This window comes from Centruroides vittatus, unplaced genomic scaffold (assembly GCF_030686945.1).
Source record: "Centruroides vittatus isolate TY-2023 unplaced genomic scaffold, ASM3068694v2 contig_318, whole genome shotgun sequence".
Classification (NCBI taxonomy): Eukaryota; Metazoa; Arthropoda; class Arachnida; order Scorpiones; family Buthidae; genus Centruroides; species Centruroides vittatus.
In genome coordinates this window covers 348,233-361,874 of record NW_027122045.1, presented here as the reverse complement: position 1 = coordinate 361,874, position 13,642 = coordinate 348,233, and the positions used below count along the sequence as shown (strand labels likewise).

The window sequence follows — 13,642 nt, the reverse complement described above, 5'->3', positions numbered from 1 at the left end:
TTGTTAGATGAAAGTCGAGACCAGATATGGAAACCATAGAAGCAGGATGATTATTCATGAATATTTTTATATGTAGTATAGACGTACCTTTACTCTCTCCACTTTATCTCTCCACCCCGTCGACCTTCAGCCACCAACATTTAGTAGAATAAATCTCCGTAATAAGCAAATCTCCGTGCAAAATTTCAGAAAATTTTGACGAAAAGTACGGGAGTTATTAAGATTCAAAGACGGTGAACAAAATCGTGCTCTCCATACAATAACATCCATACATACAAAAAGTTCCCTGATATTTTTTGCATTTCACGACGTTTCAAAGTCTAAAAATGTAAAAAGCTTGGGGGTCATTTTCGACCGATCGCCGATTCTGTTACACTAAATACATGTATAATTTATACTTTAGATGTTAACATTGTTTAATGCTTACGTAAGACAGGTTTACACGGAAAGATCACGTAAAAGACAAGAACATTTATTCGTTAGGATGTTATCAGTAAATTGATGTCATTATATTATATGTTTTCCTGTCACGATTTCCCTTTTTAAAATTCATCCTTATCGATAAATGTGTTCAGTATCTTTACTTTTAATCAGAAAAGTAATTAATCTTTATAAATGTTAACAAGTTTTTACAATAAGATTATACCTTCAACCTGTATTAATCTGTCTAAAGTGTTCGATCAATGGTTCTTAATAATAATCAATGCATTTTGAGTTGCTTCTACAAAAAGTGTTTAAATAATAGAATATATTTTAAAATAATTTATATATTTGTAAAAATTAGCAGTTTCCCGTTTAATTATAAAACATGTCAGGAGTATTGTGTCACAATTAATTAAACCTGTTTTTTTACTTCACGTAGTAAGAAAAATATCATCAAGGTCAGCTTCATTCATGTGTTTCTCATTCAAAGGGTGACATAATATATATAAACTACGTTATAACTTAAGATTTAATATATAAAATACATAACTAATCTTATAAAATACAGGAATAAATTATCGAGAAGGGTTCGAGAGACACTTATTTTCCACCCAACACTAAGATCATTGTTATAGTTCAAGTGTATATATATATATATACTTCAGTCCTTTAATCACTAAATGGGCATTATTTTCCGTACTTATCGTGGGTTCGCCCAACCCTACAATGAAGGCATAAGGGTGGTGAGGGGTGCTCCGCGTATCAAAGTCACCACCTTGAAAATTTCCTGGAGTATTGGCCTGAATTTGATTCTAGAGCGCTTTAACCACCTCCGCCAAGATTGTTATCATTTATAACAGTCTGTAACAGTTGAGTCATTTAAAAAACTCTGTTAATGACTCAACTGTTAATGATTCAATTGATCTCATTTTCATGTAATGTCAATACATTTATTTTAAATAAATTAAGCGAGATACTATGCAGGACAGTTCGAATATGTCAGCACAACTTTTAAAATATACTTCATTTGTATTGTAGAAGATACTACTTTACAACTTCAGGTTAAAGAACCCGTATTTTTTTTTTATAACCGTTACAAATTTTTTATCTCGATCGTATGAAATGTCGCATATAATGTGCTTTAACTTTACTTTACGGTTAAAAACTATTAATTTTAAGAACATCATTTCAACTCGAAACATTGCTCTTGTGGAATTAAAACGCTTCGCTTTACCACGGGTGTTCAGAAAGATTTAAATCGTAAAAATGCCAGCATAATTTAGTTTGAATTCTAAGATAAAAATCAAAATTTTACATTAAAAAAATTCATAAATATAGTATTTATAATTATAATTATGTTTGAAAGTGACGATGGATCAGAACGTGGAATTTACCTTTCATCCGGTTGCAGTTACTCACTTGTTGAGCAATGCTACAAACCACAAATAAAACGATCGTTATATAAGAACTTTTTGCATGATTTATCTCATTTCAGTCTTTCGTCCTCGATCGCTGCAAAGCAAATTCTGCTCCGGAGACATGTTTCTGAAATTTATCCCATTTTTCTACTTCTCAATTTTAATGGCACCCGTAAGAAAGTGTGTAACTGAAGATATATTTTCTGAGAATCGAACTGAAATTTCAAATACGGATCAAATTGTCCGGGTAATAGATAAAATAGAGAATAGTTTCCAAAATTTAGCAAAATATATCTCTCAATTCAGTCTTCCTTACATGTTGAAGATATCTGAAGAAGTAAATGTATCTTCCTCCTGTATGAAAACTGGTATGAGATTCTTAGCAGATTTAAGGCAATTTCGGGGGTGGACATTTGGCTGTAAGTATTTTTTTTTGTGAAATTCTATTGTAAATTAATTGATGTAAATATTGTAAATTAATCATAGACCTCTTCCTTAATAAAGAATTAGCTAATGATCATCTTGCGGGATGATCATGAACTCTTCATTAAGAAGAAGAATGATTAAACACTTAAATTCAAGAATAGAAAATAAAATAAGTAAAAGTTTAATAATTTAAGTAATTACTTATAAATCTTTTAAGAAATAAACTTTGATTTAAATATATAAATTTACATGTATTATGAGGAAATTTACATCACTATTTAAAAAACCTCATTACTTAAAATCATAGATATGTTTTAAACTTAAATATATATCAGTATATAATTATTTATATAATTTTATATATAAATATATTTTAATAAGAATTATATTATTTTAATTAAAAATATAATATAAAAAGTAAAATAATTCAAATCCTGCACTAGTTTTAGATGTTATGTGGTTATTGTTAGGGAGTGGAGATTGGGGAAAGTCCTGCATATTCTTAATTGGTTTAATTAAAAAATCTGGAGATTTGTAATGATATCTTGTAGACAAACTATTAATTTTATAACTGACTCATAATTGAATCAGACTTCTGAATCATACATAATGGAATCCCAACAGAAAGAAGGAGGTGAACGAAAATTATAAAGAATATTTATTTACGATTTATTGATACCGATTTCAAGGGCACAACTCGCAGGATGCGTGTAGAATGCCGCAGTAAATGCAAATTAGAAGTTTCTAATAGACGAGTGTAAATGTGTTTATAATTGTTAGTTTCACTGTGGAATGCTGTGGTTACTTTAAATGCAATGTACAGAATACCTGAAAGGCAACAACGAAGTGCATATTAGCAATTAATCCAGTTTGAACGAGGCCACGTGGGGGTAGATTTTTATTTCGTAAAAGCGCGGAAAGAATGGGTAGAGACGGGTCCACTGTGTGCAACTGTTGGCAGCAATGGTGCAGTGAAGGCACTTCTACCAGAAAACGGGGTCCGAACTCTTCCGAGCCACTAGAGGAAGTGATGATTGGGACATATGCCGGCTGCCACCACGGAAATTCGAGCAGCAGTGGCACCCGCTGTCACTGCTGCACGAGAACTGTTTAGAACAGTCTACTGAAGAGTGGCTTCCGTTTAAGACGTCCTGTGGCACATTTATCTCTCACTATCAGTGGTGAGTTATCCTATGGGCAAGAAGGGCAATTACTTGGGCCTCCATCAACAGGAGGCCCCAAGACAATGTTTTATGAGAAAATATTTCTCAAAACATTTCTCTGAAGATAAATGCATGAAGTACATGGGGCGCCTAATTCAAATTTTCCTGGACACCATGCAACTGTAATGTAAAAATGTTATTTTCATTCTAGAAATTCCGTGTACGCCATTACAGCCTACACGGTATTGTATTTAAAATTTATTACCTAATTTCTATTCAATTAAAATTTAATTATTAAATAACATACTTTATTTTAAGTAATTCTATTAATTAATAATCTAACGAAGCAGTTTTTCAAAGAAATTACTTATTAATTAATTAACTTTGTGTGTGCAAAACAAAAAAAACATGATTATTAATTTGTTTTCTATTGTCTAAAATATGTAATTAATAATTAATAAAACTGAATATAAATTACTATAATATGTTTTAACACGAATTTTTTTAGTGCTCGATTCTGCAGGAAAAGCATCAGGGATTTTTAGTGGAAAAACATGGTTACACGGAGATTACGACCAATGCTTAAATATCAAAGTTGAAGATAACGAAAAAAGGAATTCTAATCGAAAAATACTCACAATTTATGGGAGATTTTGTGTTGTAAAGTTCGGATTTAATTCATATAAATTTAAGGATTTACCAAAAGAAGCTTACAATAGAAAAGTCATTCGATTATTCGAAAATGTTATAGTAAGTATCTATATCGTAATGTCAAATTATACAGGCATATTACTATATGTTTTTATATTATAGAAACCGTATCCAATAAATCAACTGTATGAACTCCTAAGTTATAAAAAGCCAACATTTCGTTTGGATTTATGCATCCCTAGTACATGCAGTCGAGAAGATTTAGAAAATATCTTACAATGGGGTAAGTTATGATAATACATTGAATACTGTTACATAATTCTCTGACTAGTATGAATTTTCTGCTTATACTAATGATATTTTATACGAAAATATGAATATAAGTACTAAAAGAAGAGAAAACATATTCATATTTGCCATTACAAATGAATATGAGAAACGAAAATTTAGCATCAATATCTATTTAATAAAGCTGTATTGTTATACAATACATATGCACTGATATGTTGTATGATATCAATGCACTGGAGACTGGATTAATAACACGTGTGATTAACTATTGTAGCATTCGAAGATCCTTACTTAGCGAACGTAAAGTACTGCAAAGTCAAAGACGAGAAGATTACACTTTCTACGGCTCAAATAATTTGCATGTAAGTTCTTAAAATGATTTATTCTTATTAAAAATTATAATACAATATACTATTTTATATAGCATTTATTTATTATAAATTCTACGAAAATAAATGCACGAATAAATATGTAATTAATGATGTAGAATTACAGATAAAGTATTTACAATTTAATCTTACAATGATGTGATGATTTTAAATTATATGAAAGAAGTTTGCAATCAGTTTGCATTGTGATATTCACACCCAAGCAGCAGTTGTAGAGACATAAATTTAAAAAAATCCAATGAGTTGCTTAACTTTCCCTGCAAAGTTTAAAACTACGTGTGTTACGCCATCTGTTATGATATTTTATTATTAAAAACTTTTTATATAATTAATTATTATAAAATGGCAAAAAGTTAAATTTTGAGAGTAGGGACGGGTTTTATAAAAACATTGTAAATACTAATAACGAGTAAAATCGTCATTGAGTACTGGAGATACGACACACGGTTCCCTTTATCTCCCTATCTCGTCGACCTTTATCCATCAAAATTTAATACCATCAATTTCTCTAATACACAAACCTTCCAAATAAACTTCAGAAATTTTCGACTAAAAACAGAGGAGTTATTAAGCTTCAAACAAGGTATTGTGCCACACACATTAACTTCCATACATACAGAAATTACCCTTGAATTTTTTTGCTTTTCACGACGTTTCAAAATGTCGTAAGCCCAAAAATGTAAAATTCTTGGGGGGGGGGGTTATTTTTTGACCGATCGCCATATCTATATTATATAACATAATCCAACATTTCATAATTTTTTTGTAATAGTTTAGTAATTGATCTTGACAAATGTTGAAATTATTAAACTATTTTACTTTTGATCAATTTTTTAGTAATAAATTTCGAATCGCTAGTTGAAAATTTGCACTTAATTTCGAAAAAGTGATATTCAAACATATAATATTTATTACAATTTAAAATCTTTCGTATTTTCAGAATTGCATTTAGCATCTTTATCACGTGGGTTATTATTGGAACAATTCTCGAAACTGTGTTGAAAATTAAAGTAATGAATTCTCCTTGCGATAAGGGTAAGAACATAATTAATATTGTTGCATTATTATAAAATGTATTAGTTAATTTTAAACCTTTTATTTTCCTTTCTCGTTTATCTTGAGTCAGGCCTTTCTGTTTTAGTTTTCCACTCTTGTCTTTTGCCACAGATGCCTTATTGCAGTAGTGTCACATGTCCTAATACTGTCTACCATGTTTTTACACGAATGACCTAGTTCCATCAATTTTAAGCTTTTCCTCTCTTCTAACGGGTGTTGACTCGAGTTCCTACCACATAACAATACCATCTTAACCTGCTTTCTATGAACTTTTCTTCTGTTGCTGCCACTCCTCGGCTTCTAATGTGTGCATCTTTCACCTACTGTAACATCTTCATCTCCTTTGTGAGCAGTCTTTGCACTTTTCCTTTTAATGTCCAGTAAATTATTTCACAAAAATTCTATTATTAAATTTATATAAAGCATCTCCTGCAGAGAGTCAATGACATTTATGAAATTCTTTAATGGTGGTTCTTATAAATGTTGAGAAGTTCCTTAAGAAGAATAGTTAATACCCACAATTTGAAATTCTACTGTGCTTACTCTACAGTGTACAGTTTCATATTTTTTACAGTGTCATACAGTATCATATGTAAACACTGAATAACTTGACAGATTAGCCATAGTATTTCTGGTTAATTAAACGATAAAGTCGCTTACAAAGTATATTTGTAATAAGTTTGTAAAAATTTAAATTTGTAATTATTATTCATATCTGAAAATATGGTTTGGTTTTTAGGCAATTTTCTACAGAATTTAGTTTCAGTTTCGATATGTAAATCAACTGGAAAGCTTTTTAGTGCCGACTTCAGTGGAAGAACGAGATTCTTTTGCGGAACGAAATTCCTTCTTGTGTGTGTTGTTGTATTTGTTCATATACTTATACATTCGGGATTGGTATACACGACAACAGGTAAGACAGACGAAACGTGAAGTCAAACTGATATCTTTTAAGGAATTAACTTGGTTATATACTAACATTTTATTTTTATTTACATACTAATAAATGCGTAATTGTATACGAAATAATTAAACAATTTCTTACGTAAAGTTCGCGTTTATATCCAGAAAGAATTTGACCTAATTTATGGGGGGAAACCGGATTGTCGAAATATTCCCGGGAAGTTTTTAATGGGCAGTTTAGTTCTGCCCTGCATTTCACCGGCACTCTTGGTTCTTTATATATACCCAAATTGAAATTTTAATATTCTTACTACAGTAGAGAATTTATAAAAGATCGGGTCGTGGTTCCATGCTTTTGGTATCCCCAGGCAATTGACCATAGGATAACACGTCACTGCCTGGCTAAAACATATAATTAGTGTGATTTAAAACGACTGTACGAGTGTCATAGAGTGAAAAGAGTTTTAAAAGAATTAAAAGAAAAAATATGTCTAACATTTTTGTTAAAATATTGTAATTTACGATATCATCTTATATGGTTTTATAAGTCAGACACATCGTAAATATATTGAATTTTTCTACGGGTTCCTTACCATAAACGAGAATCAAATGATTTTTACGGTTTTAATTAAGAAAATTATTGAAATTCTCAAGAATAATTAATTATTTATAATGTAAAATTTAGGAAAGTTATTCAACATAGTGAATATTTCTGATGATGTTCCTGTAGAAATTGCATCTCAAGGAATGTCTTTGATTGAAACGTTCTTCTTTCTGAGGTAAATACATCATTTTTTTCTTTATATTTTATCTTATATAATATAAAATGTTTTAAAACTTTTTAAACTTTTTAAAATTAATTTTGTGTTTATTGTTTTTAAACTGCTTTATGCCAATTTATGTCTGATAGTTCTAATTATTTATTTTATTACTTTAATTGTAACAGCGGATTCTTAACATTCTACCTACGAAGAAACGAAGGAGAAAACTCCACATTGAACTATTTCATGTTTTTCATCAAGAGATACCTCAGGTTAAATTAAATATATAAAGATTCTCTTCATTTGTATTTATTTAATAATTTTATTTAAATTTAATGAATTCTGCACTAAAGGTTGACTTTTCCTTTGCTCTGCGTATTGGCATTCTTCATTATTTTGCCACTTGCTGGCGAAGGACCTCATTGGGATCTGGTATATCGAGAAGCAGAAAGTGCAGAAGTGCACTGGTGGAAGTACATTCTTCATATTCAGAACTTATACAACGTGCCTCTAGATGTAAATTTCTGTACATTTTTCTTCTCAATTAAAACTTGATTAAAATAAATTCATAAATTTATTCATTTATTTCAGTTTTTCATACATTTATGGTTCGTTAATGCGTTGATGCAGTTGACTATAATCACTGTTCCTTTATTGTATATCCACGACAGGTAAGAGTGAAAATATCTTTATAATTTCTTTTCCTCTTTTGACAGTTCCATGTTTATTTTATTCGTTAATTAATTCTTAATATATAAAATTTTTTAAAATTGAAAAAGTTGTAAATTCTGTTAAAACATGGGAGGGTTTGGTTGGATTTTCGAACTGACTGATTTGGTTTCATGGGCGATTAACCAATGGGAGATGCCTCCCAGGAGGACATTTTATGGTAAACTAGTCCCCCTTAGGTATTAAAAATGTGAGGAATACCCGGGTAACTCCATGTGACAACCCGTTGATCAGGCATGAACCCACGACCTGTATTTAGTGTTTTCATTCACCCGGCCACTAATGGGAATGTTCGATGTGAACTAGCAAGTTTTTATAGGCTATTTATAGTTCTTCGTCTTCATGCTGTAGTGAGCGTAGGAAGAATTTAATTATCGGTTGGTTGTGTGACGTACGGCACGCGATGCACACGTTATGAAATTGTAATGGGCAGTGAGAAACTTGGGCAGTTTTTCAGTGTGCATTTCAACGTTCTCGAATAATAATTAGCATAATTATAATACTTCAAAAATGGTAGCATTCTTTTTGGACGACCCTGTATATTATGTTATATATATATATATATATATATATATATACTTTACTTTTAAATTACAGTTATTTATTATGTATGCAATACATTACATAACTTTTGTGGAAGATGCTCTATATTAAATTTATGATTAAAATTCAATTTGAATTTAGTAAATGCTAAATTGTTTTTCAGGTGGCCAAAATTAGGAAGTGCAATATTATGTATTCTGATCGTTGCAGGAGTCATATCACACGTCTGCCAGTCTCTAATTACGAAATATGTTACGATCGTCAGTTTGTCAATAAATCTTGAGTATGTATTTTGTCTAAAATACCTTTATTGAATTTAATCAAATATGTATATTTTATGAAATAAAGGCATCAATTCTTCACCAGGGTTACATTAATAATGCAAATATTTGCATGCTAATTAATTTTTGGCAAGCCCATTGTAAATTCGGCCATCTCCACAATAGGGCTGCTGTATGATCAAGGGTGGGGCACGAAGTATCCACTACACTATATTTTTATTGCATGGATTCAGTTTGTCTAGAATGGATCCACTATAACTGAAGACAATTGCAATGCATACGTGAAAGAATTTTCTATGAAAGAAAGCAGATAATTAGTTAATTTAGTTGAAGTAATTGTGATTGATGTCATTTATAAAATGAATTTACTATATTCTATAATTATCTGACATTTTTTTTTGATAATTCAATATTCTTTATGTAAAAATAGCTTTCTAATGTTAATATTTTTCCAGAAAACTTGAAAATCTTTTCCTCCATATCTATGAAAAACCATACTTCACACATCTCAGTTCTTACTGCTTGGGCTTATTAATAGGATACAGTTTATCCAAAAAGAAACAAGTAAATCTCCGAAAGGTAAATTAAATATTCTGGGGGTTGCTTGTTTGGATTCGATTCCAGATTCCCCAGAATTGGTTCAGTATCTCCTTATCTTCCTCATCACTTGTTGGAGGAGGCAATTCGACTGTAATAGCAAAATTTTATCTAATTAATTAAGGTTTTGCGTTATAACTTTAAATAAATGTATCATGAACTTGAAATTCGAATTTAAAAATCGATATTTACAATACTTTTACAGATGATTGTTGTTTCGTGTTGGATTACGACAACTGGTTTGATGGGATTGATCTTCTTCGGTTTGCATAATTATAGAACTGTCGCTTCTCCAAATGAATCAATTATTTTTGCACATCAGATTCTTTCTCCGATTGCGTGGATAGTTGCAACAGCTTGGATATGTGTTGCTTGCTTATCAGGATATGGAGGTAAGTACTCATGGATTCAGCTGTATGTAGCATTGATAATTTTACATTTAAGTTTTAACCGAAAATAGTAGAAAATGTTAATGTATAGTACATTAAAGTGACAGAAAAGAAATGAAGTTCTAGCATTTTAGGCACAGTCAAATTTCGATATAAAACGCCGATGATTACTTGTGAGCCGATCTAAATATTTATGCTATAGCAGTGAAAATGCCATTGTTTATTTGTTGGATGTGCTGCAGATGCTAAAAACCGCCTATTTCAGTGACCTCCAATTCCCGGATTTAATTTCACGTGACTTCCTATTGGGTACCCAAAAGATACAGTTTACGTACTTCAATTGTTCAATCTCTCCGGGATTTCGGTAAAGGATCACTCGTGTTGTGCTGACTGTATAAGGCAAAACGTGAAGAAAATGCCCGTCTGTAAAATACCGCCATTGTTTTCTGAATAGTGAAATTATTCGTATTTAATAAGAAAAATTATATTTTCAAGTATTTTTTATGTAAACGTAATATTTTGATACTATTGTAGGTGTGGTGAATAAGTTCCTGTCCTTGGAATTCTTCGTCGTAATGGATCGTCTAACATTATGGATTTATCTTTTGCATCCAGTGTTTATTCTTTATCTTTTCGGGGAATTTAGGAGCCCACAACCATTTATGGAAATAAATTTGGTAATAAAATTTTACTAAAAATTTTTTAATGAAATCTGCAAAAATAAAATATTTGAAGAATTTTTAATATACATAACGTGAAAAATAATTATTCTTTAAAGTTATAAACAAGTAAAATTTAATTAGAAATATTGTTAAAACATCGGTGGTTATGTTTAAAAAATATGCAATTTTATACGATGTTCTTTTTAAATGACGTTGTTTGAATTATCCAATCGACATCATTAAATAACTGACAGAAGAGGTTAACGCGAACAGGTCCGGATTTATACATAAAGTAAACATTGAGCTACTGTACATTTTAACTGATCTACAGTAAACCCACACACCCGTGTATACTATATGGAAATACTCTGCAATACAAGCCTAATATACAGTAATGAATCATATTAATATTCCTCTAATTAAGCAATGCATTATTACAGTTTAATCATTAAAATAGCCAAATCCTCAAATAGTTTTAAATTCATTTGCTGTAAGCGAGATGTAAATTTTTTTTCACTTGTTCAATTTTCCCTGGGTTTGTATACGTTTTCTTATTCCTAAATAAAAGCGAAAGTTGTTTAGTCTGAAACTGTGGTCACTAACTAAGGCCTTTTTAGATCTTTTCAGTGGCCGCAGTTTCAGGCTAAACAACTTTGTTGTGGGTTCATCCAGGCCCACAATGGAGCATTCGGGAGCGAAACATTAATTAATGTATTTAATTACTGTTTAGCTTGTGTCTTTTAAATGTGCATTTATTTTCTTATAGAATTTTAAGCAAACCGAGCATATTTAATTTATACAATTTATTATACTGTACGTGTGTATGATTAATATAAATTTATATGTTTTCCAGTGGATGACGTTCCTATTAGTGATGCTACTCTCCGTAATTGCATCGGTTTTCTGCTACATCTTTTTACAAATTCCGTTCACATTTATTGTATTCAAAATAGTTTTATTAAAAAATTCCAAAAGGAATATTCATTGTAACGATGAAGATGCAAAAATGGAAACATTAAGAACACAGCAATTACCAATTCGTAACACAATGTAAGAAATGTACGGATATTTGAGGAATCAAGAGATTAAATGCACCCAAACTATCGATGAATCTGCGTTCAACTACATGTAAAAGTCGTAAATATGTACTGTATATAAAATCAAACAAGAATTAAAGTAAAAATTTTCGTAAACATTAAGTGGCTTTCATATGAAGATTGCTGCACAAAAATGAAAGTTTTTGTGCTCCATCGAGTCTAATGTCCATATTTAATGGCCACGGTTACACAGGATTTTAAATTTTACTGTAATAATAAACTAAGTAGGAAAGCTGAGAGACGTAAAAGTCTATGAAACAAAACATTTGCTCACTTTGTCAGTGGATGGCTGTGAATTCTATTAATAAGTAGGGTTTGTCTCCAAGATCGTTAGATCTTTTTGCCATCAAGCTTTTGAAACCACTTAAGATAGAATACGCGTCTTAATTCGCGATTATAAATATCTGTAGACATACGATCGAGTGGTAGAGTGGTGAATCCGTCGATAGAGTGACCGACATGAAAATAATTCCAAATTGAAGTAAAGTTAACAAATAACAAAAGTTTAATGAATAAAAATAAATTGGAGGTTAAATAGAAAGAGGTTGAATTTTATCTATGCCGATAAAATATCTAATTACACCTCTATTTGACAGAGAGAGAGAGAGAGTTTACATTGAGTGACAATGCCTCTTATGAACAGTCAAATTTCTTCGGAGCCGGTATATTTGGACGTTGCAGCAACAATCGACAATCATTGCTAGAGGATGATCTCAGAAGAGGATCCCTTTGGACGAGGGCTTGGCACCAGAGCTTCGAAAAGAGAGTGCCTTGAAATTGGAGTGTTTACCTCTTTTATCCCCTAATCTCCTTCAATCAGGGGTCAAGTTTTTTTTTACCGTGTGATGGAATCAACGTCGTGCAAGATCTCGCCACGCGAAGTTGATAGACTGAAAGGAGGTGTCATTTCCCTTTTCTATCCATTTCCCACGAAAATGTAAAATTGCATGTTTTGTATCTCACCGAAAAATATAAATTTAATAAATTATTAAATAAGGTTTAAAGAAATCTTCCCATTCTAAAAAAAGATCTTGTTTTATGTCTTCAGATTCTCACAATATAATCTGAAAAGTGTTTTCTAAGTCTTTCTGTTCTAGATAAACTTTAGATACCAGTTGTTTTCTAGAAACTTCTGGAAAGAAAGTTTGAAAAAATGAACGTCTTCTTTTCTCTGATGTCTAACTACCAGAAACAAAGCAGTTTTTCTTCGCAGAAACGAACTATTCTTGCAAAGAAACATTGTTCCTGGCTGTTAGACATAACAAAAACACGACTTTGTTTCTTAAGATTTTTAATTTTTAAAATATTTTTTTGACATTCTTACGTACTTGGACAAACCACACGCCAAGAAATGTTTCGATTCATATATATAAACCTATTTCATAAAATAAGTACAGGATTAAAATATGCATAATCCCAAACAAGCTATTATAAATGCAAGAATATTAAATACAGAAAAGAACATGCGTTATTAGTGACCCGCATTTCCAAATTTTGACATCACGATATCATCAAATCTCATAACTCATTATACGCTTATTCAAAGAATATTACACGAGCTGTTAGTAATTAAAATACAAAATAAATTCTTCCGCACTCAGTACATCATACAAGTACTTTAATTAACTGAAATAGTAAAAATACACCATTTAACTTTCATCGGCTTTTACAACATCTTTACAATTTTGTACAAGAGATCGAATTTTTAGCTAAATGTAAATATGTAATGAAACTTTATTATCTTTATTTTGTGTTCAATAAAATATAAATACGAGTGTTAAATATTTTTTCAAACGAATAAAAAATTATCAGATTGTATCTATTTTTCTTTTTCACAGTTTGCCTTAAAATATTCAAGATATC

General features: G+C 30.6%; 1 protein-coding gene across 1 annotated transcript; it reads left to right on the top strand.

The window, feature by feature from the left end:
* Nucleotides 1–1,976: 1,976 nt before the first annotated feature.
* LOC136973499 (nose resistant to fluoxetine protein 6-like) lies at nt 1,977–11,881 on the top strand. The gene is made up of 15 exons (XM_067268227.1): nt 1,977–2,260; nt 3,939–4,180; nt 4,244–4,364; nt 4,647–4,734; nt 5,702–5,796; nt 6,557–6,730; nt 7,406–7,499; nt 7,667–7,753; nt 7,835–7,997; nt 8,073–8,152; nt 8,917–9,036; nt 9,490–9,613; nt 9,837–10,023; nt 10,555–10,697; nt 11,536–11,881. Exons 1-15 carry the CDS (start codon nt 2,005–2,007, stop codon nt 11,734–11,736), a joined length of 2,175 nt encoding a protein of 724 aa, XP_067124328.1. The 5' UTR covers nt 1,977–2,004; the 3' UTR covers nt 11,737–11,881.
* The last annotated feature ends 1,761 nt before the right edge of the window (nt 11,882–13,642 follow it).

Coding starts and splice junctions, on each gene's coding strand:
- LOC136973499 (XM_067268227.1), top strand. CDS start 2,005: ATGGCACCCGTAAGAAAGTGTGTAACTGAAGATATATTTTCTGAGAAT. Junction 2,261..3,938: donor TCGGGGGTGGACATTTGGCT/GTAAGTATTTTT, acceptor GAATTTTTTTAG/TGCTCGATTCTGCAGGAAAA. Junction 10,698..11,535: donor CATTTATGGAAATAAATTTG/GTAATAAAATTT, acceptor TATGTTTTCCAG/TGGATGACGTTCCTATTAGT.